The 23,114-nt window shown below is 37.7% G+C and overlaps 1 protein-coding gene across 2 annotated transcripts in view; it reads left to right on the top strand.

Moving 5' to 3' along the window:
- Positions 1–23,114, top strand: part of LOC108137349 (DEAD-box helicase Dbp80) — a 225,663-nt gene that overhangs the window by 48,496 nt on the left and 154,053 nt on the right. For both annotated transcript variants that reach the window (XM_041709788.1, XM_041709789.1), the window contains exons 3-4: positions 12,735–12,866; positions 12,927–13,122. In XM_041709788.1, the coding sequence (XP_041565722.1) occupies positions 12,735–12,866; positions 12,927–13,122 (328 nt within the window). The remainder of the gene's footprint in view (positions 1–12,734; positions 12,867–12,926; positions 13,123–23,114) is intronic.

Here is a 23,114-nt window from a genome sequence, read left to right on the forward strand (position 1 = left end):
TGATAACTCCATCGGTGATTTAATTAAAAATATCCATTGATTTTTTGTTCTCAATCTTTGCCATGAGAATGATCTCGTTAAACCCTTTGTTTGGCACAATGACGAGGATTTGTTAAACAATTGAAACTCACAATGATTGTCAATGGAGAACATGGATTGCCTATCTGAGCAAATATACTCTTCGCCATTAAGTATGTTACAAAGTTCAAATTCATTTGACGACATAGTAATGAATTGATCTCGATGTTGATTCACAGCCATAATTGGATATTCAATATCAAGGGAAATCATTTTATTGTTGATGATTCCCGTTTTATATATTTCAAATAACTGTGTTGATTCTAACTGCAGTGTTAATTTAAAGATTACATAATCCTTTACCACCTTTGCTTCTGCCTTCATCAACTAATAAAGTTGAAGTACATCGTCGTTGACGAGAGGAAGCATTTTTCCTTGAGGCATGTGAATTTTTAGTTTATCCAAATGTTTTCGAAGTTGCTTGGGAGAAACGAGAAGTGGACTTATTTCATTGTGATCACATTTGTCAGAACATGTGAAATTTCTGTCTGAACTCTCTGAAGACTTGCTGCCAATATTGATAATTGATTCGTCAACGCAATATACCATTGAAAGGCCTTAAGAGAATCTAGACGAGCATTAGCTATATCCTCCATTTGCTGAGTCATTATTTTTATCCTTTTATCGATAGCAGCTTCATCTCGTTTCATAATGTATATTGTAGAATCAATTATCGAAGTTTGATTCTTAACTAAAATGTAATATCATTCGATTTCACCTTTTGAATAGTTGATGACATCTTCTTGGCATATTCTGAGTCTAATACGCCAAATAAACTGTTGGCAATATTTCCAACAATATCCAAGGGAGAACGACGCGTTCTTGACATGTGGAGTAAATCATTTTCAGTTTTTATTTCTTCATAAACGTGTTGAAAATGATGGTATACAGCAGCACATGCTTGGACTGGTTGTATATGTGAACACATTTGACCAACCTTAATTGTCCCCATGTAAAATGTCTTTACATCTTCGAGGTACGGTTTTAAATCATAATTAGCTATGATTGTCCAGTCTGCAGTTGCTAGTCGAGTAGATCCAATTTTTTCGTAATAAATTCCTGGCCTTAAATCAAACCTGGTTATATTAATCGAGCCTGCAGCAGCTAATGGTAATAGCAGCAGAAAGATTAATAACGGCATCGATAGCATTGGTAAGGATGGTCTCTTCCGCCTTTTTGGTTCTTGATCTACTTCTTCTTCTGCATCTTCTCCATTTATTTCCTTTCGTTTTTCCCCTGGATCTTCTTGACGGAATAGTGAAGCAAGGTTATGAATCGCTCTTTTAAATACTCCTGTTGCTGTTTTTACGTCTGCAACTCGCACATATCCATCTTGGCCTGGAGAAATTTTAACTATTCGTCCAATAGGCCATTGCAGCATAGGCACTTTGTCTTCCTTGACAATAACCATCATGCCTTCTCTTACATTTTTATGGGCCTGTTTCCATTTTGAGTGTTGTTGCAGGCCTATTAAATATTCTCTGTTCCCATTGTTCAGGTAGCGATTTTATTCGAAGTGGTTCTGGGTCTGGCTGAGCGACTAGTGCTTCTCTAATCAGTAAATGACCTGTTGTTAGGACTGTAAGGTCATTAGGATCATCTAATCTTGGAGTAAGAGGCCGAGAATTTAATACTGCCTCAAAATTTGTGATAACAGTGCTCAACTGCTCAAAGGTGAGGTTAGCAGTTGACACATTTTTTATTAATAGTGTTTTTGCTGATTTTACTGCAGCTTCCCACAATCCACCAAAGTGAGGGGATCTCGGTGGAATAAATTTAAAGTGGACACCCTTCGTATTGCACAGCTGGACTATAGAGTTCTTAGCCTTCTTTTCTTTCTTTTAACTATTTTAATTGGTTGCTGGCGCCAACGAACTTTATCGCATTGTCGCAGTATAGGGTCTGACACTTTCCTCTACGACTTATAAATCGTTGTAGTGCTCCAAAGAATGCAGCAGTTGTTAAATCTCCCACAAGTTCCAGCCTTTGTCGAGCAACATACAAATACTGCTATGTATGCCATATCAGGTCGCTTGCCTCGGACCTTGTTGTGTATCCAGAAGGTTCCGCAATAATCGACTCCGGTATTTAAAAACGGTCGATTTTGTAAAACTCTATGCTCAGGTAGTTTTCCCATTATTTGAGAAAGCAATTTCGGACGAAACCTGGTACATGGCACGAATTTCATGATAACGTTTCTAACCACAGTGATTTTAATAATGTGATGTCGTACAATACCCTTTAAAGTATTTTGTCCACAATGCATATTTTCTTCGTGAAGTTTATGTATCAGTATTCTGACGATCTTGTCATTATATGGTAGTAAGTAGGGATTCATTGCATCCCGAGAAATTGGGACATTTTCCACCCTTGTTCCTACTCGTATGATAGAGTTTTCGTCCAAATGAAGATGAAGAGCAGCGACCTTGCTGCTGTTGGGTAATGGTCGTTCGGGATGACGTCGAAGGTGATTGAATTCATTTGTGAAGTCAGCCTGTTGTATACACCGTATAATTATCCGCCTAGCTTGTTCCAATTCGTCAAACTCCAGTAGCTCGGTTTGTTTTCTATTTTTACGATAACAATATCGTAACATGTATGCAAATATACGCTGTAAGCGATTAAACGAATTTCCATGTTTAATTCGATATATTTCTTCTCTAAGTGTACATGTTGCCAATGTAACAATTTTAATTTTCCGTTCCAAGGAAATAGTGCTATCCTTTGGAGCTTTAAATAGAGCTGGCCATTTCTCTTCAGATCCATGAAGAAGCAGTGGTCCGTATAGCCACAATGTATGACCGCTTAATTGAGATGCGGGTATCCCTCTAGATAATACATCTGCGGCGTTGAGATTTGTTGACACATGTCTCCATTGATTCAGGCAGGTTGTATCTTGAATTTTCGACAACCTATTTGCAACGAATGTATGGAAATTCGATGCTTTCGCATTTATCCAACATAACACGCTTGTCGAATCTGTCCAGTAATGACATTTTATGGATTCTGATTGTAAGTATAGATCCTTTTTCTCCTTTTCAGCAAGCTCTGCGCCTAACACAGCTGCACATAATTTTACTCGCGGTAGGGTATGCTTTTCAAGAAGTGCTACTTTTGATTTAGCGCATAATAGGCGCATAGTCGTTTGTCTGTTCCTATATATGGCTCTTATATGATATAAACAAGAGCACCAAACGCTTTTTCGGAAGCATCCACAAATATGTGTAGTTCTGGCTTATGAGGTATTTTTCCATCGAAAATGTGTCGTGGAATAGTCATTTTGTTTAAGCAAAGCAAGTCCTGTCTGAAGGCCTCCCACCTTTCCTTTTGGGAAACTGAAATCTCTGTATCCCAATCTAGTTTAAGGACTGAAAGATTTTTGCTCTGATTATGACTGGAGCAAAAAGACCAAGTGGGTCAAAAATTTGACCCAACTCAGAGGCTACCACTCTTTGTGTAATTGTTTGAGTGTTTTGTTCTTGCCTTGCCACACAAGTTGTCATCCTTAGGGCTCCAAATGATTCCCAACGTCTAAACACTATTATGTTCCAGTGCAGTGCCAAGATTAATGTTGCTAGCAATATCTTCAGGTAAAACATCCTGGTGTGAATTAGAGCACCATTTTCTAAGCTTAAAACCATAAGGCAGCAAGATTTTGTTCAACTCTCTTAGAATCCTTTGAGCATCTATAATTGTGTCAGCTCCGGTTAGGCAGTCATCAACATAGAAATCGTTATTTAGTGCATTTGATCCCATTGGTCATTTTTCCAAATGTTTATTGGCCAAATGCTCCAAGCATTTTGTGGCAAGAAATGGAACTGACATTGTGCCAAAAGTGACAGTTTTCAGCCGGTAATATTTTATTTCATCAGACGGATTGTAGCGCCAAACAATCATTTGATTGAATTGGTCTTTTGGATTCATCCAAACTTGCCGATACATTTTTTCTATATCAGCCGTAAAATCAAATTTGTGAATTCTGAATCTCAATAGAATAGAAAACAGATCACTTTGAACAACTGGTCCTGGATAAAGCACATCGTTCAATGATTTTCCTGTAGATGTTTTACAGGAAGCATCAAAAACTACTCTTAATTTTGTAGTAGTAATTTCCGGTTTAAGAACACAGTGGTGAGGAATAAAGTAATGTTCCTTTGGTATTTGATTAGGCAATACTTGTTTCATATGACCTAGTTTTTCGTATTCGGCCATAAATTCGTTATACAAAATTTTAACATCTGGGCTGGTTCTTCGTTCCAACGAAAGGAAACGCCTTGTCGCAATATCGCAAGACTTCCCCAGGGCTGAGAGATCTTCAGAATAAGGTAATCTGACTATTAACCTTCCGTCTTGTTCATGTTGAAGATTTTCCAAAAAATGTTTCTCGCAATGTCTTTCCTCTGGTGTCCTGTATTTCCTTATTGGTTCTATGTTGTCCAATTTCCAGAATTTTTCCAACAACGACTTTGCTTCCTCGGCTGAGGAAACTACCATTCAATTTTGTGGCATTTTTGAGCACATGTTGATTTTTCCAACAATGATCCAATCAAATTCGGTGTTCTGGAGAATCGGATGGCCTGGATACAACTTGATTTGCTCTGGCCTTATGATACAGAAGTGATGTTCCGCGACAAGCAGTAAATCAATTTTTCCTGGTCTTGCGAAATGAGAATCAGCAAGCGGAATATTGTTTGAGATTTTTAATTCAGTTATTTTTACTTGTTCAGTGGGCTGATCTGCCACAATATGAGGAAGAACAAACGCTTCGACTCTTACTTCAAAGTCACTATGTTTTGGTTTAATTAGTACACTAACAAGTCCTTTACTTATTCGCGGCTGGCCTCCAACTCCCTCAGTGCGAAGGTTTGTTGGATGTAGTTGCAACGATAACCGCTTAACGAGTCTTTCAGATATTAAATTTATTTGTGATCCGGAATCGAGAAGTGCGCGAAAATCTCCTTTATGATTGTTTACTCCTTGCACTATGACTCTAGCCGTTGCTAACAGTATGTATTTTTTCTTACAACTGTTTTTAGTAGCAGCAGACGCTGCTGTTTTTGGTTCTATACTGGAATTTCCGTTACCTAAACGTCGCAATGTGTTGTGTTTTTTGTTGCATTTTATGCATGTATATGTAGACATGCATTGTTTGGACATGTGGTCTGCCTTTAAGCAATTGACGCACAATTTCTTTCGCTGGACCCAGACCAGCCTTTCAGCAGGAGAAATATCCTTAAATCTATCTCATTTGTAAATGCTATGTCCTTTTTGACAAAACAGGCATGCCAATGAACTCGCTGTCGCTGAAGCACTTGTTTTTTGTTTTTCCTTATGCATTTTGCCGCCAATGGCTTCAAGTGCGAGAAAACGTTGTTCCAGAAACGCAAAGAACTCTTTTATTGATTGAATTTCCCTGCTATCTAAAATTGTTTGGTCATACAGTGTGTGGTGAGTCGATCTAGTTTTCTTGTCATATGAAACAGAAGGACTGGATCCCTGGTTTCTGTTCTGATTCCAATATTTTTTAAGGCTTGCAATGATTCATTGATGTTGTCATGCAAATTTTTTATTGATTGAGAATCATTTGTCACATTAGGGAGATCAAATAATTTTTCAAATATCGCATGGTCCAGGCGGTGTCATAATTAACTTCTGTTAATTCTAAATGCCTAACTAACATTTTTGCTTCTCCAGAGAGATTAACTTTAAAATACCACACCTTTTGTTTCTTTGGGATAGCAGATTCATGAACCATTTTATTAAAAATGTTGCCATATTAGATAGCTTCCATCAAGTTTTGGAATGGAAACTTTTGGCAACTGTATTGAAGAGATTGTAGCCACCGATGAATTGGTAGCTACTCAAACTGCTTCAGTTGATGGCTGACAAAATTGTAACATTGCTTCTTCAGCGGAGATATATCGCTCCATACTATAACCTAATTCTTCAGGTTCGATGCACAATTTGTGAATTTCAAAATGAAGACATTCAATTTGTTTCCATAAATTATCAATTACTGATTTATAAGTAAATTTGTTTTCGGGAACCGCCGCTTGGACACCACTTCTGTCGATGTTTCAGTTTCTATCGATTGAAGAATTTTAGTATTGAATTTTTCGATAGCTTGATAACCAATCGTTTTCATTTGATTGTAGTATTGCTTTTCAAAATATTCATGCGACATTGGAGTATCATTTAACATTTCCATTTCGCCAATTTGGCTTTGAACGGCAATCAAATTTTCAACCTCCATTTTGCCTTATATAATGCTTGACCCGTTGGAAGATAATTTATTTGCTTAATATAAGCTGAATACGTTTCTAATCGCAAACGATTTTATGGTCAAAGACAAATAAGGTTTTAAGGATTAGAAAAAGAGCCAATTCAATAATTTTAAATCTTTTTATTCAAAATTTTTATTTAATTTGTTTGTTAATTGTTAGGATACAATCGCTTCCCAAAATGTACAAGAGTCGCCGTGTTGACTACTTGAAATTGTTGTATTCCAGTTGAAGAGCCGCCTTGTTGACAACTTCAATTTCGGAAATTAATCGACGGTTATCCTGAAAGTCGCCAAGTTGACTTCAGTAAATCGGATTAAATTTTTAATGTAAGTTGGAAGAGTCGCAGGGTTGACTTCTTCTACTTTTAAATATTTGTATTATTGGAGTCGCCAAGTTGACTTTCAATATTGTAATAAAAGATCGCCAAGTTGATCATTTACTCCTTGAAAAAAAATTTTCAAGTTGTTCGGGAATATGCTCGGAAAATTATTCGAGGCAAATTACCCTTAGTTATGAATTCTGATCAATAACAGGATTATTAAGCAAGATTTTCACAAATTCAAATCTAGATGATTCGATCGCCAAGTTGATTGGGAATCTGTCTAGAAAAATATGTGCAGAAATTGGTCGCCCAGTTGACTAGAATTTCATGCAACGGTCGGGGTCACCAAAATGTTTGTAGATTTATTGAAATTTTATTATTTATAAATGTGGTTGCCCCTAGAACATAATCTAGTGACAAAAGGACGCTAAACCATAACTTGAATTGGTTTAACTCGGTGAGAATCATGCATATGAGGGCCAAAGACACAGCGATGCTCACTCGTAGAATGCAGTATAAATGAATACACAAGGATTACTTGAGTACTGATTTTATTAGGATTGAAGTCGGGCTTATAAACACGATTTCAGAGTCAAGGGGGCCACCATTGCACAGAAGTGGAATGGGGTTGTTAGTTAAAAATACACTACATTGCTTAGGTTCTAAGATATACAAAGTCAACATATTTGTCTCCCACACAGGGAATTTATAGGCTAGAGTTAGTATTAATAGAATCTGGGCTTTGAAGGTAAAACAGGCAGAGCTAGCGCTGCCTGTATGCGTCGACTGAAGTGGTGTGCTAACAGGAGCTATAGGATATAGACGTCCGATCGGGGCGCATGCCTTTATCGACTACCCCATTGATCCTGATCAAGAATATATATACTTTATGGGGTCGGAAACGTATCTTTCACTGCGCTACAGACTTCTGACCAATATTATCATACTCTCTGCAATGGTATAAAAAAAATTACCTAAATGTAACCTATTTAATTATTAAATGGCATCTGAAGTATTATATATTTGTATTTTGTATATTATTATAAAATGTCATCCTAACGCTACAAGTTTGGAACCTATAAGTTAATGCGCTAGTCACTAAGCGTTGCAAATGTTTAAATGTTAAATGATACTTAACACTAATTTAAAAAAACAAAACATAACTAGGTCGCCATCTATTTATACTTTAATTTACGTAATAGTATTTTTAAGGTGTATAAATAATTTGTTTTTTTAAGATGGTTGGACAGTTGATTTCATGATCAAATAGCATTAATAAAAAAATTGTCTTTCGGATGTCAGTGATCTAGGCTTGTTCTTCTAGAGGAAGTAAAATTCAGTTTTTCGAAAAGATAAAAAGGTTCGTTTTGGAATTTTTTTGCAGAAAAATTAAGATTTGCATCTATATTCATTCATTTAGTAAGACATCGAATATTTTCTGTGAAAATTCGGATACATGATTTCTATGTGGTAGGTTGAATATATTCCTGCAATTTAATAATACTTCAATTTTGTTTTTACTTATAGTGTCACAGTTTAAAAAAAATCTAATCCATAAAGTAGCGCTGAAATAATGCAGGGTTTAGCTATTATTATTTGGGGAGGCAGGCAATTTTAAGTTACGGATAACGTTCTTATTATGCCATATGTTTTCCCTAAAGATTTTGTAATATGATCATTCCAGGTAAGAGTTCTGTTGAATCTTAAACCTAAGTTTACAACTGTTTCAACACACTCAAGTGGCGTATTTATACTCAGTGGCTGTAAATTATTAAAAACTATCTGTCTTATACTTATGGCAAGCCATTTTGATTTTGATTGTTTGATCCCAAGTCCATTGTTGCCGGCCCACTCATTTACACGAGCAAGTTCTCTGTTACTAACATCTATACACACATTATGGTTTACTGTTTTGAAGGCCTTACTATAGTCCAGTAAAACTAAGAGTGTTAGAGCGATCTAATGAATGTCTACATTTGTCGAGTTATCATTTCAAACTGTTTTTATTTCAATACGCTTCTTAGCAAGTAACATTGGTGTGTTTCGTACTCTATTCTTATCTATGGCCTACGCAGAGACCGCATCTGTTTTGCCCTGAGCGGGAGAGCTATATTTTGACCCCCGCCCAAGTCCTTTGTGTTGTGTGGGAAACATTTCAAGTGATACTATTTAGAGGCTCAAGTGGCCTGCACGTACAGATTACAAGTGCAAACAAATGTTCCCTTGGATTTTAAGTAACAGATCGTAATTTATGACTCTGGCTCCATTGACAAGTGGCATGCACAAAACTCATAAAATCTTATATTTGAAGTCATTATCTTATTTCTAATAACCCACAGAGTGACTTGTTTATCCCTAAACTGAGAAAACATTCTTAAGTGCGATAAGGGAGATCACAACTACCCTGATAGCACTTATAGCTTAAACACAGGAGGTCAAGTGGCTGCTCATATTTTACTTATATTTAGACGTGTTCATATCTATTTGCTCCCTTATGTCGTCTGCGATTTTTAAAATAGCTGAGGTACATCTTCTGTTTTTCCTAAAACCAGACTGATTATTAGTAAGCATTGCATTGTCGGACACAAATTTATTAATTTGATCAGCCATGAGATTCTCAAATACCTTTGATAGGTATGGTAAAAAGGAAATGGGTCTGTACTCATTATTTGATTTAGGAATCGGAATTATTTTTGCCGTTTTCCAACAGTCCGGATAAGTAGATTTTGTCAGTGCAGTATTAAAGGTATAGGTTATGTATGGCAGGATTTTTGGCAGCAGAATTTTTATAAATGTAGGATTTATTTTGTTTAAAGTGATAAAATTCACGTCTTTGTATTTAGCTAATTGCAAACTTCCGATCCTGAATTATGTTCGATCCTACCGGTGCTAAGGTCAATTCGGACATTTACTTTCTTTAAATGATCTAGAGACCAACTATACCGTCGAATTCTTTAAGGTTTTCGAAAATAAAAACATACGAATTTTCGTTAAAAATGTTTGTTTTACATTTTTTCCCCCATTTTTGTGGAGCCATAAAAGGATGGGACCCTAAAAGTTGTCTCCACGTTTTTTATGTGAGGCAGACCTGGCAAAGGTTTTATGTAATTTTTCGATGCACCTGTATCTATTAAATGTCGAATCTAAAAAATTAAAGTCTTCGGTTGGTAGTAAATCATTTTCGGTTTCCCCGTATTGTCTGGAGCATGTCTCTCATAATCATCGGTGTATTCCTGTTCCAGAGTTGTGATATTTATCTTTAGTCTCTTCCTTTATATCCTTCATAGGAATTTGTCGTCTGCAGGGACCGTGAGGAAGGATCAACTTCCATTGGTTCTGGTACCGATTGACCCTGATTTTTTTTGTGAAAAGTTTGACTGTCTGAAGTTATCGTTTTCTGGGTTAAAATAATGTTGTTTAAAATTTTGGCTTTCCCGGCAATTAGTTTTTTTTTTGGGGTGAAAATACAAATGTGGCTGCAAATACACTGCGTTCATGGCTAGACTGAGCCTCTTGTGCCAATGCAAGGGTACTGGGCCGATCCTTTGGTTTTGTTGGAAAAACTTCCATTTTAGAGGGTTTTTAAGCTCTGAAAGTGCAGTGCGTCGCTCCTATATTTTTCGTTCAGCACTGTTGCAGCTGCAGTATGCAGCATGAGACATCAGCGTTTTGTCTGTTAGCAAAATTAGTTTTTTTTTTCGATTTCATTATAATACTTTGTCGCATAAGGTTAAGTTCTTGTTGAATCACCTGTATGGCCGTCTAATCCGCGTAGTTAAAGTCTATTCAGGCTATGATAGTCTTACAATTTAAAACAGTGTTAAGTGCAAGTGCTAGGACATCGTCTGCCGATCCTCTTATTTTGTGCCTTATAATAGATACGGCTTGATAGTGTTTTGAACTACCTCCAAAAGGTTTGAATACTTCATATGACGCCACGAACTATATTGTTCCTGCTTGCCGTCAAATTCCGGCAAAGATTTTACGATGTCTAAAGGTTCATCGCATTTTATTCCTTCTATTATAGAGATTTGTTCATACACTTCTACTATGGGTGGAGTGACTTTTAATAGATTTATCTGTTCAGAGAGTTCTTTAATTTTTGTTTCGAATAACTGGGCTTGTTGATAAAGTGCTGTCTGTACAGCTACCTCAAACATCTGTTTTCATTGATCGGTCAACATTTTATGCTCTTCTGACTCTGTATCTTTTGTGACAATAAACTTCTTGTAGGCCTTAATAGCTCCTCATCTAATTCTTTTAATATCTTTTTTCTGTGGTTTCTGTTTTTAATGCAAGTCCCTTTTCCTCGCTGTTATCTGGATCTGATTTTCTATCTCTCCACCGCGAGAATATTTGTTTCAAATACCTGAGATTTTTGGTTTGGTGCTGTCTGTACACCTACCTCCAGCATCCGTTTCCATTGATCGGGCGACATTTTATGCTCTTCTGACTCTGTACGTTTTATGATATTAGGCTTCTTGTAGACTTTTAATAGCTCCTCATCTGATTCATATATTGTATTTTTTTTCAGTGGTTTCTGTTTCTAATGCAACTCCCTCGCTGATAACAGTATCTGATTTCTTATCTCTCCACTGCGAAAATATTGGTTTTTTCTCACAATTTGACATAAAAAAATAAATAAATACAATTCTCAATTTACAAAAAAGACAAATAGAATTTATTTTTGTATTTAATTGATAAGCAAAAATGTTGTATTCTCTCTCAATATACATTTTTGCATACTAAAAATATTAAAATATAATTCTCAATTTAAAAAAAAGCAAATAGAATTTATTTTTATATTTGTTTGTGTATTTAATTGATAAGCAAAAATGTTATATTCTCTCTCAATAAAACTGATTTTTTAAGTAATCTGAATATTTTTATAACATTTTTTTTCTCAAGGAAAGTCGTAATATTTTTAAATGATTTCAAGAAATGTCCATTCTAATTTTCATTCTTAAGGATACGATTTGCCCATCCACCAAGTCCTGTTTTCTTAAAAAAGGTATAAATAGCGTTGGCCCTCCCCTACAACTATTCTCCAGAAGGTTGTTTTTAAATAACTTTTGTTTAAAGGTTTTAAGGTTTTTAATCCGCTTTATAAAGCTAGTCTGCAGAATTTTTTGTTGTTAAATTACTTTTGTTAAAACTTTTTGTTCACACAAAAAAAATGATCTTTCGTTAATTGCAATTTTTCGAATTATTCTCGCAAAAGTTTCTGATTTGTAGTCTCCAGAATTTGATGTTTAAACTTTTTTTGTAAAACAAAAAAAATGACTTTCGTAAATTGCACTTTTTGAATTATTCTCGGTTTCTGATAAAGTTTTGTAAAGATTTATTTTTTGGATATTTGTTTCTTTCGCTTTAACTCGGTTGGGCGCCAGTAAAGTCAAGACTATTTTCCCATTAATAATTATATTCCTTATTTATCGGAATCATCCCGTTCTATGATTGACATAATCAGTTTGGATACATATAACATTATTTTTGGAATTACTCCCGTTTATTAAAATTAATAATATACCGGAATCCGTTTGGATTTTTTTCGAGTCTGTTAAGAACTGAGTAATGCTAACCTAAATATTCTTTAAGAAAGACGGGCAGAAGACCCGACGTCGGCAGCGATGAGCAAAATTGACGGCAGCGTTATGGGCAGAATGCTAGCCTTGGTCAGCGTGACTAGCGTGGGACCGCTGACTTTGCGCTTCGTGCCCGGTGCATCCGGTCTTGCAACAACCTGTAATTTAAAGACCACTTTAGGAAAATTTTCATGCAGATAGCTTTAAAACTGAGGGACAAGTTTGGATAGAAACATGGGAAACATAGGACATGGTTAGATCGACTCTTTTAATAATGCTGATCAAGAATATAAATTCTTTATAACCCCTAATAACCCCTGCAAGGGATTAAAATGCCACAGTTTCTTTCAGCCAAGTAACAAATTCAGTACATATAAAGCACCATACACCATAATACATATATTTCACCAGCTCTAGGTCTAATAATAATTATATTTAATGTTTGTATTTTATTAAATATTTCAGTCCAGCAGAAACAAGTCTTCTTATTAAAATACTAGGAAAAGGACTGGTGAACACAAAGTTATCGCTCGACATTCAGCAAAAGAATCCGAATTCTCCCCTACATTCTGTTAAAACATTTGAAGCACTGCACCTGTAAGTAAAATATTTAACTAACTGTCTGCACTGACTAAATGGTTTAATTTATTGGTGTAGAAAGGCGGAACTGCTAAAGGGAATTTACGCAATGGGATTTAACACCCCATCAAAAATTCAGGAGACCGCTTTGCCAACTCTACTTGCGGATCCCCCTCAAAATATGATTGCACAAAGTCAATCTGGAACGGGCAAAACAGCCGCATTTGTCTTGGCAATGCTCAGCCGAGTGAACGTCAACTTGAGTCATCCTCAGGTACACACTTTTGAATATCAACAAAACAAATGTAAAATAGCTTAGAATTATAAACCTTTGAGATAATTCCCTAAAATATTTATGATGCTATTGATTTATCATGCAGATTTTGGGCATGCTTACACAGCTCAAGTTTATTTCAAAATTTGGCTACGCCCACTCTGAGACATGGTAGAGGCCAGTTATAAAGTATAAAGTTTGTTCTGAAAATATCTATCGACTGACAGCTTGACCGCAAGTAGCATCTTTTCAAAGATATTGGCCGATTGGTAGACTCATGGCTATACGTTCGCAGCACGCGAAACGATGTTTTTAAAATTGGTCGAAGCTGTGTTTTAAAACGGCTCATTCGATTAAAACGGCGGTTGCTTTTTAGAATTAAAAAACCTTTTTTTTTTAATTTTTAGCTTATTGAACCTTTATGATTCTACATTTTTACTTTTACTATTTTTATAAATGTAACTCGTAGAGTATTCGATGATTAATAGTTTCAGACCACGCTATTCGCACTTAGACCTTAGTTATCGTGCGTGTGTTTCGGTCAAATCTATCGGTACACACAAAAATGTTCAAAATTCAGCTAATTTAATACACACAATCAGAATAGTTCAACTCAATGTTTTATTTAGTTTATTTTCAATTAATAACCACCTTGGCAATCGTTCACAAATTAGTATTCTTGGTCATTATCAGCATCTGAGGGCTAAACATCGCCGCCCTCCATGTTTGATTAGGATCCTCTCTTAGTGCTCTGTCGGACCGGTTTCCACGTTGGTCTCAGGCAAATAATGCTGACGTGGCATCTCTGAATCCATGGCTGTCAATGCTGTGTCCGGGGCGTCCATCTTTGTACTGGCCTCTGGAGTTTTCTTCAAATGGCTCACATCCCTTATTATTGTTTTTCCCAGACCTGATACCTTTACGAAGTTGCCTTGACTCTTTAACACTCCATATTTTGTGTCAACTTATTCGGAAAAACTAAATTTTTTATTAGTACCTGGACACATACTTGAATACTAAAATATTTCTCTCGTATTTTCCTAAATAATTAAATAGTGAGCAATTTATTCAAGAAAATAAAATTGCATGTACTAACAATTAAAGTTCTGAAACAAACACAAATATATTTTGAATTATAAGTGAATCGCTTTGGACCATTAAATCTCAAAAAATTTATTCTTTGGTGTTAGTGCAAACATAATTTTTGCCATTTTTGTCGAAGCGAACACCAATTTAGAGTTTGGGAAAAAAAGGCAGAAAAAAGTTTCCAGGAAATCGTGCCAAAAAGCCAAAAAGCCGCAGATTGTCTAATGATTTTCCCGCGCCCATCAGCATCAGGCTAGAATATTTGTTGCCTTTAGTTATATGCCTAGGAGTTGAGCCGCTAGCTATAAACGTAACCGACACCGCTGTTGCGATTCGGAGTTATCTTTGCTCGTTTCGTTGGAGCAGTACAATTGTTGGCTTCCTTAACCGCTTAATTTTTGGTACTCTTAAGTTTTGGCGTGTGCCATAAAACTGCAGTGTGAAAAAAGTGTTGCGGTACTTTCGATAGGGGTCGTTGCAAGCGCATAGTTCTAGTTGTATTCATCGCATCGTGTCGTGCTTGTTGAAAAAATTGTTGTTTGGTTCAGTATGTTCTAGAGTCGCAAACATGGACAAACAAGACAAAATTTATTATACAGAGCTACTACGACAAAGGCAAAAATGCATTTTAAGCCTCCAATAAAATTCGTGCAGCTTTAATTTCCACCGATCAACAATGATTTCATTTTTTCGTTCTGGTGTAGAGGTGACCGAATTTGAGAATTTGGCCGTCGTCGAAAATTGCGAAAATATCGCTGATTTGGTCGAGAGACACCGGCATAGTAGCAGCCATACCATCGGCCGTTATAAACCATTTGAAGAAGCTTGGGTTGACAAAAAGGAAATATTTTTGCTGCTTTGACGCATGTTAATCGCTGCTGAATCGCAACAAAATCTACGTTTCTGTAGCGGATTGTGATTGACCATGAAAAGTGGGTTACTTACGATAACGTGAAGCGCAAACGGTCGAGGGCGAAGCGCGGTGAAGCGGCCTAGACCGTGGATGGGCAGGGAATCATCAGCTGCTCCCTTATACCCAAACGCTCAATTCGGACATGTACTGTCCAAAACTAGTCCGCTTAAAGGCAGCACTCATGCAGAAGAGGCCATCTTTGATCATCAGAGGACGAATTTTATTGCATCAGCACAACGACAGGCCACACACATCTTTGGTGTCGCGCCAAAAGCTTCGGGAGCTCGAACGGGAGGTTCCTTTCCATACACCATATAGTCAGGACATCACCAGTTTTTCTGTCCATGGCGAGCGAGCTGGGTAGTAAGAAATTGGTCACAAAAGAGGTCTGTGAAAAGTGACTCTCCTAGTTGCCAATAGGGAAGCAAGCTCATTATGAAATTGGCATCTCGTTGGGAACTAGTCATCCAACAAAACGGCGAACATTTGATTCAAATCGGATAATTGTAACCAATTTTATGAATAAGTGAAAATTAAAAAAAAATCCAGCAAAACTTTTTTTAACCCTTAAATAAAAAAAAAAGAATTCTCGACACTAAGCTCCCCTACACTGCGTGCGTTTATTATTTCACCCATTAGTGTTTTTCTATATTACTAAACAAATATATAATATTAACAACAAGAAAGGAAGCAAACTTCGGCAAGCCGAAGTTCATATACCCTTGCAGCTATTGCAAATATAAAAATAAATAAAATACAAAAAAGTTATCATTTTTTTCATTTATTTTTCCGATTGCTCCTATGGGAGCTATATGCTATACTACTACTACCTGCAATAGAAAGACAACTTTTGGGAAAGTTTCATGCAGATCGCTTTAAAACTGAGGAACTAGTTTGCGTAGAAACGGACGGACAGACGTACGGACAGATGGGCGGACAGACGGACATGGCTAGATCGACTCTACTAGTGATGATGATCAAGAATATATATATACTGTATAGGGTCGGAAACGTCCTTCACCGCGTTGCAAACTTCTGACTGAAATTATAATACCCTCTGCAAGAGTATAAAAATATATATCTATTTAATACCAACAAAAAACGAAAAAAAATTAAACGAAAAAAGTTAAACGAAACGAAAAAAGCATAAGAAAAACGTCTTAACAAATTAATATAAGGTTGTCAAATATCTTTTTCCTTTCTGTCTTTTGAATTTCGGGGCTATGTACAGAGCGCTACATATATATTTGGCAGTACTATAAAAGGTCTTGACATAACCTACAAAACGAAGCTATGCATTTTAAAGTTTTCCTTTGTTATAGGCAAATCCGCTAAATAAAAGATCCGTGAGATTAACGGTTTTTTGGGGGATGATACTCTATCACTTCGAACCGCGAAAGAATGATTTCGACGCATCTGAGTCCGTGAAAAGGATCGCCCAAGAGCTAAGAGTTACTCACCAACCCACCCGCAGAAGGCTGTATACAAAAAAAAAATGATTGGTGTTTGGGTGCCGGATGATTTAACGAAAAAATCGAATCAACGCCTGCGATATGCTGCTGAAACGGAACAACCTCTACCTATTCTGGAAGCGAATGGTCCCTGGCGACGAAAAATGGATCACTTACGACAATATCAAGCGAAAACGGTTAGTCGTCCCAAACGGTGGCCAAGCCGGGATTGACGGCCAGGAAGGTTTCGTCCACTATGAGCTGCTACCAGAATTGGCCAACAGGGTGTAGTGTTCCACCAGGACAACGCCAGATCGTTGATGACTCGTCAGAAGCTAAAGGACCTGTTGTAACGAACCGATTTTGTTACTTTCTGCTCGCTACGAATATCGTGCGGCTAGCTCTGAAGATGTATGTGTTCGTCCCACCAAATTTATATAAACGTGACCGTCCAATTGACTAGTAAGAACGCACAGAAGGTTAGGGTATACACAAGGATCTTTATTCGCCGACGTGACCTTCCGCCTGGGGCTGATAGTAACTCTATAGCCTTCTTCGCCGGCCCCGTCTGAGCACTCTTCTTCCCACGATGATGCTCCGGGTGGCTCCGGCGTCGATCAACTCGCTCTGGTTTGCTGCCTTGGGTTCCGCTCGGGATGCACGTGGTTGCTTCTACTGCCGTTGGCTCGGCGGCTATCAGGTATTAGGGATGCGTCACCGTTCCCAAACTAGAGTGAACAGGTTCTGTGCTTAAAGGCACCCGCAGCCTCCTGTCCTTTGCTCTGTCCCAGCTGGTCACACCGAACGCCTGCTTAGGTCTTTCCTGACTAGTTCTAGACGACTTCCCTTCCGAGCCCACGGTTCCTTGTCAAAGGACTCTTTTTGTGTAACTCTGCCTGACACGCCAGGCAATACGCCAAGCTCAAATCAAGACTCAGCCGTGTGATGCCTTAAGGACCTCAGCTACCTGTGCCTCAATTCCGAGACTTAAAACTCTAAGTCACGAACGTATCGACTCCGCACGGCTCTTGGTTCTTCACGTTGTCTCACTGATTACAGCTTCATTTGATGACTGGTACTTGTTGACTGGTAAAAGGCGACTGATCCAACTTCCTGCGCCCGGCTTGCTTATATAGACCCCCGTTTACCGGGTTCAAAGTCGACGGTTTTACCGTAGCACCTTTAGCCCTCTGCGCACCGCACCACAGCAGGATCAGAAGTTCGGTGCTGTTCTGTTACTTCCTTTTGTACACGGCACTACGACGCTCTCTCTCCCTGCCGTTGCCGTCTCTCTCGGACTCTTTCTGACCCTCTCTGTACATACGGCACCACACTCTTTCCCGCACTACCGTTACTAAGGGCGAATTCGCCGAGTATCTGGCCACCGGTAGGCCACTGCTCGTTTGACTGCATGTTTTTATTCAAGTGAGTTATTCAAATCCTCACATTCTGCCATTACCGCGGGAACGAATAAGAGACTCGTTCCTTATCTCTGGCTTGATATCCTTGTGTTTCATAAACTCGTGTTCATCCTTACCTCGACGTCTCTCCTCGAGCTCGCCAGCTTTTACACTTGTTAACTTGTAGCTTTTGAATTATCTGCATCCTCCAGATGGTTCCCTCGACGCTCACAGCTCCTAGTGGAGTTCTACTGCGCCGATCCTCGTTCCATGTTTTGAATAAGAAACGCTCCCAGTTGTGAGGAAACCGAAACTCTGCCCAGCAAAACCTTCTTACATGTTAGCAAACTTCAATTTGGGAGTACCTGAATTACTTTTTCCGACAAACAACATTTGATGGCACTTCTCTGCTCAATTAAATCATATATTGTAAAAATCGAAAAATGCACTCTTGGTCGTTTGGTAAACACAAGAGTAAATATATTACTGATAATGACATTGACAAGAAATTTAACCCAGATATCATTAACAACCCTGCCAGCTCAAAAAATATAACTAGCACGAATTGTTAGGCCCGCGATGTTTAAATTGAAAATTGTCCATACTTTTTGCCCACAGTAGTAATCACATTTTTTCATTGTCTTTAACTGGCTCGACTACATCTACCTATTAAGAAATGCATTTGCGTTATAACTTTATTTTCCTTAATATTTTCCCCAGTAGTATACAATAGAGGTCTGCATAAATGCAGCAGTTTTCTGCACTCAAAAATACTGCACTAATTTCTTGCTGTACAGTACATTCTATAAATCAAAATATAGTGTTCAACATTTTAGTGAATTGAATAGCGTTCACAGCCCTGGTGTTAATTCATATCTGACCATTTAGTCTTAGTAGATAATGTTTAATTGTTTTGAATTTTGTGTAAGTCAAGGCGATGTTTTAGAAGCAATAGTAAAAATTAAATCGAGTGCCACTAGTCTGGATGATCTGAATTTAAAAAATACTTCTTCCAAAAATTAAAAGCTATGTCACTCTTTTGTTTAATACTGCGATTACCACATCTACTTTTCCCAACTCCTGGAAAACTGCAAAAATTATGGAAATTCCCAAAACCAATGATGAATATACACCAATCTTAATCCTACCTTGCCTGTCAAAAATTTTAGACAAACAATTTTGGTCAAAAAAAAATCAAAAATATCCAAAAAAAAAAAAAAAAAAGTTATTGATATTGATATTTTAATGTATAAACGAGAACGGAAGCCAACTACTTCAAACCGAAGACAGCATCTGCAGTCAAGAGAGGGATCCAAAATTATAAAAAAAAACCATTATATAAGGCAAATGCACGAAATTTACCTATAAGTCTTTAATAACACCCAAATTATTTAAATGCTACCCGATTATCCTTTATGATGGGTCTCGGCTATACGTTTAACAGCAGATATTAAAAAATGTATATTATATTTTTAACCTCTATTATGCCTACCTTAAGCCTAGACACACCAGGTAACAAAAAAAACAAATTTTTGTTTTTTAATTTTGTTATAACCAGAGAACCCACATGGAACTTTGTTGTTTGTCATTTCAAAGTATGCTTAAATCTCTACAGCTCTGGGCCATTAATTTGATGTTATTAAACCTTGAAAATGACCTAAAAGACAAATATCTAAGACTTTAAACACGATTTTTTGAAAACTAGGACGCGGTGGAAAATTTTCGGATTCGGACCAGTAAGTTGAAGATAAAATCCTGTTAGAATCACCAGCTTTTATTTTTTCCTTTATTTATCGACCAGTTAATATAATTTTTGGAGTAATCATCACTGCCTGAATCCTTTTTTGGTTTCAATTGCTCTTTGGCGACTTTAGCAACATCATTTGGCTGAAACACAATTCACTTCGTTTCAGTTTCAGAACGAACTGGAAGCGACGGTTTAATGCAGGTTTTGGCTGAAAAACATTTTGGAATACGGCTCTGCCTCTATCGCTACGACCCCAGCTGTCTAAAGAGTTTCTTATAGGGATCACTGTTTCGGCCGTCGCGCTTGTGGGAGTCAGAAGTCGATATCGCTAGTCCGTATACTTGGCATTGTAGTCTCCTTCTGCTATAAAGCGATCCCCAAATGAACTATAGAAAACCATGAATTCTCAAAGATTTGTAAAGTGAAGTGGGCAGAAGACAGCGGCAATGACGCGGTTTCATATTAAGGTGCCGGTGCCGTGGGCTTTACTTTATGTATGATCGGACCCGTAGATAGTGTACCCTCACATTTCTGCTAGAAACATAACGTCGCTCAGAAAGTTTATGCCGTGAGTCGCAGCAGACGTGGTTTATTTGAACTACTGAGATGCAAACATCTGTATCAGTATATTTCGATTTTGCATGAGGTTTTGCATAGTGGTTTCATGACCTGCTAAATGTTTTCAATTTTCGTCTCTCCGTGAGTTGTTCCTGTTCTAAGAACACTGGCATAAGATGTTGCGTTGGAGGTAAATGAAGGGCCAAATGAGGATTCGGCACCCGAAGGCCGATTGTGAGGTAAATTGAGCACTTTGTGTGTTTTGGGATCGGATCGTGTCGTTGTCTCTCGTTGGACCCGACTCTATAGCTCCTTGTATCTACAGCCTCTTAAGTTTAATGTTTTGGCTGAGCAAGGTTCGGAGTTGTTTTAATTTCCACAAGCGACTGTAGTAATACCTGGTGTGAGCTGATCCTGATTGGTTCTGCAACTCAAAGTTCAGCTGTCTGGTACTAGCTGGACTTGGAAGAGCGGTTGCGAATTTTTAGTTTTCTTTATTAAGTTTATCATCTTTTAATAAAAAACCCATTGTCCTACATCTTAGTAGGGGGTTTCGGAGATGATCAAATCGTGTTCATGTTAATCGCAATCGTAAATGTAGCGAGCGGTGACTCCGTGGGATATTAGAAATAAGATAATAATCCCAATTATAAGACTTATGACTCTATGTATGTCACTTTGTCAATCGATCTGTAACCCAAGCCATGCAAAGGAACAGTTGTCAGCACTTGTAAATTGTAAGTGCAGGCCACTTGAGCCATCAAAATATTGTCACTTAAAATGTTTCTTACTTGTGCGGGAGTCAAAATACAGCTCTCCAGCTCAAGGCAAACAGATGCGGTCATTGCGTATGCCATAGATGAGAATAGAATACGAATCATACCAATGTTACTTACTAAGAAACTTCGTGAAACAAAACAGTTTGAAATTATAACTCAGCAAATAAAGACGTTTTATTATTTGGTCGTTTTTTTCACTTTTGGTTCTTCGAGACACTCTGCAGTTTTCCCCCACCAGTGGTATGAGACTCAGAATTATAAACCAGCTCCTTAAATTCTGCGATACAAAAAAAAATTACTAGTGCACCAAAAATAATCATAAACACAAAAACAAATACAACAACAAAATCAAAAAACCAAATTACACATAAAAAAAAAATTGTTGGTGGACTCGCAGCAGCAGCTACAGCAGCAGCACCGATTACACGAGAATCTACAGCAGCGCGACGATAGCAGCAACATCTACAGCAGAAGAGACGTTTAACATCAGCATCGAGAACAGCAGTATCTATGTACAAGTAGCAGCATATACAGCTGCGGCCACGACCAGCGACCAGCACAAAAGCAAGATAAGATATATTTAAGTTAAAATAATATTTTTAAAAATATGGTGTCCGAACAAATCATGAATCTTCTTAAAGGGCAATCAGAGATAAACAAAGCCTGTTGGGAAATTAGCGAAAAAGGTGGTCGAAATTTCGCTTATAAGGAGGTAAAATTTATTATCGAGTTAGAAAAGAATATATAGAATTTATAAATTATAAATTTGAAACTGATATTAGTGGGATATCTTCTGAAGGTACATGTGTATGAAAATATATTTGAGAATGGAACAAATATTTTAGACGCAGCAAGAAAGTTGAACGAAGAGTTGGCGAAAGCAATACAAGAAAATGCAATACAGGAAAGAAGGAGTTCAGTGGCATTTTACTTCCTCGGCAGGACCTCACTTTGGAGGTATCTGCGAGGCCCCTATATTTATAAGGTAGTTTTCTATAGGGCGATGAAGTTCTAACACCTGGACACTTTCTAATAGGCCGACCACCATTGGATGTGATTGATCCTATTTATGAGAATGAAAAAAATAGGGAATTTAGATTGGTGAAAATTCATTCAAAAAATTAAAAGAGATATTTAGACTAAATGGAAAGAGGACTACGATAACAGAGGTATAAATCGGAAAATAATATGCCCAATATAGAAAGTATTTCTAATAAAGGATGACTATTGTCATCCATCGAGATGGCCGTTAGGGAATATAGCAAAAGTTAATAAAGGTAATTTGTATATATATTTGTCGGAGAGTATGTAGTGCAGCATTTCGACAGGTATGACCATGGGTTGTGCTGGTATACTAGATATACTAGATATTAGTTTTGGTAGAATGGGGACTCAGTTTGCGAGCTGAGGCCGAGTGTGGCTTCGGATGCGTTGCTAGGGGTGGTCTCGCTTCTTCTTCTGGTTTGTAGTGTAATGTGAATTATGAGCAACAAAGGCATCGAAGACTCGCTGCATTTGCCAGAATTAAGTTCAGGCAATCAAGAACCAAACGAACCAAGAACCAAATTCACCAGCAATGACGACTTACAAGGGGATGAATTCAGTTCTCCGACATCAGAAGTGGGATTCGGCCCTAACCAAACTTTGTCAAGGGATGTCTTCGCGTTGTTACATCAACAAAACCGGAATTTTCTGGAACTGGTTAAGAATCTACAGATGCCGGCGACCACAGTACAACAGACTGGCGAGATTTGCTTGCCGAAATATAATCCGGACATTGCTGGGGTGGATGCAACGCAGTGGTGCGCTACGGTCGACATAATTTTACGAACGAAACCGTTAAGTGACAGCGCTCTTTTATTAGCGCTGAGTAAGGCCTTGGAAGGCACAGCGGCCTAGTGGTTATCACAAATATGCTACTCAGGAATAACTTGGCAACAGTTCCGGCAATTGTTTGAGCAGCGTTTCGAGACTTCAGAGACGCCAGCCGCTGTTATTTTTAATCTTCTAAATGCCGGTGAGAGCTTGCCTGTTTTTGCGAGCCGCAGCGTGACGTCA

The sequence above is a fragment of the Drosophila elegans genome, unplaced genomic scaffold (genome assembly GCF_018152505.1).
Source record: "Drosophila elegans isolate 14027-0461.03 unplaced genomic scaffold, ASM1815250v1 contig_512, whole genome shotgun sequence".
Classification (NCBI taxonomy): Eukaryota; Metazoa; Arthropoda; class Insecta; order Diptera; family Drosophilidae; genus Drosophila; species Drosophila elegans.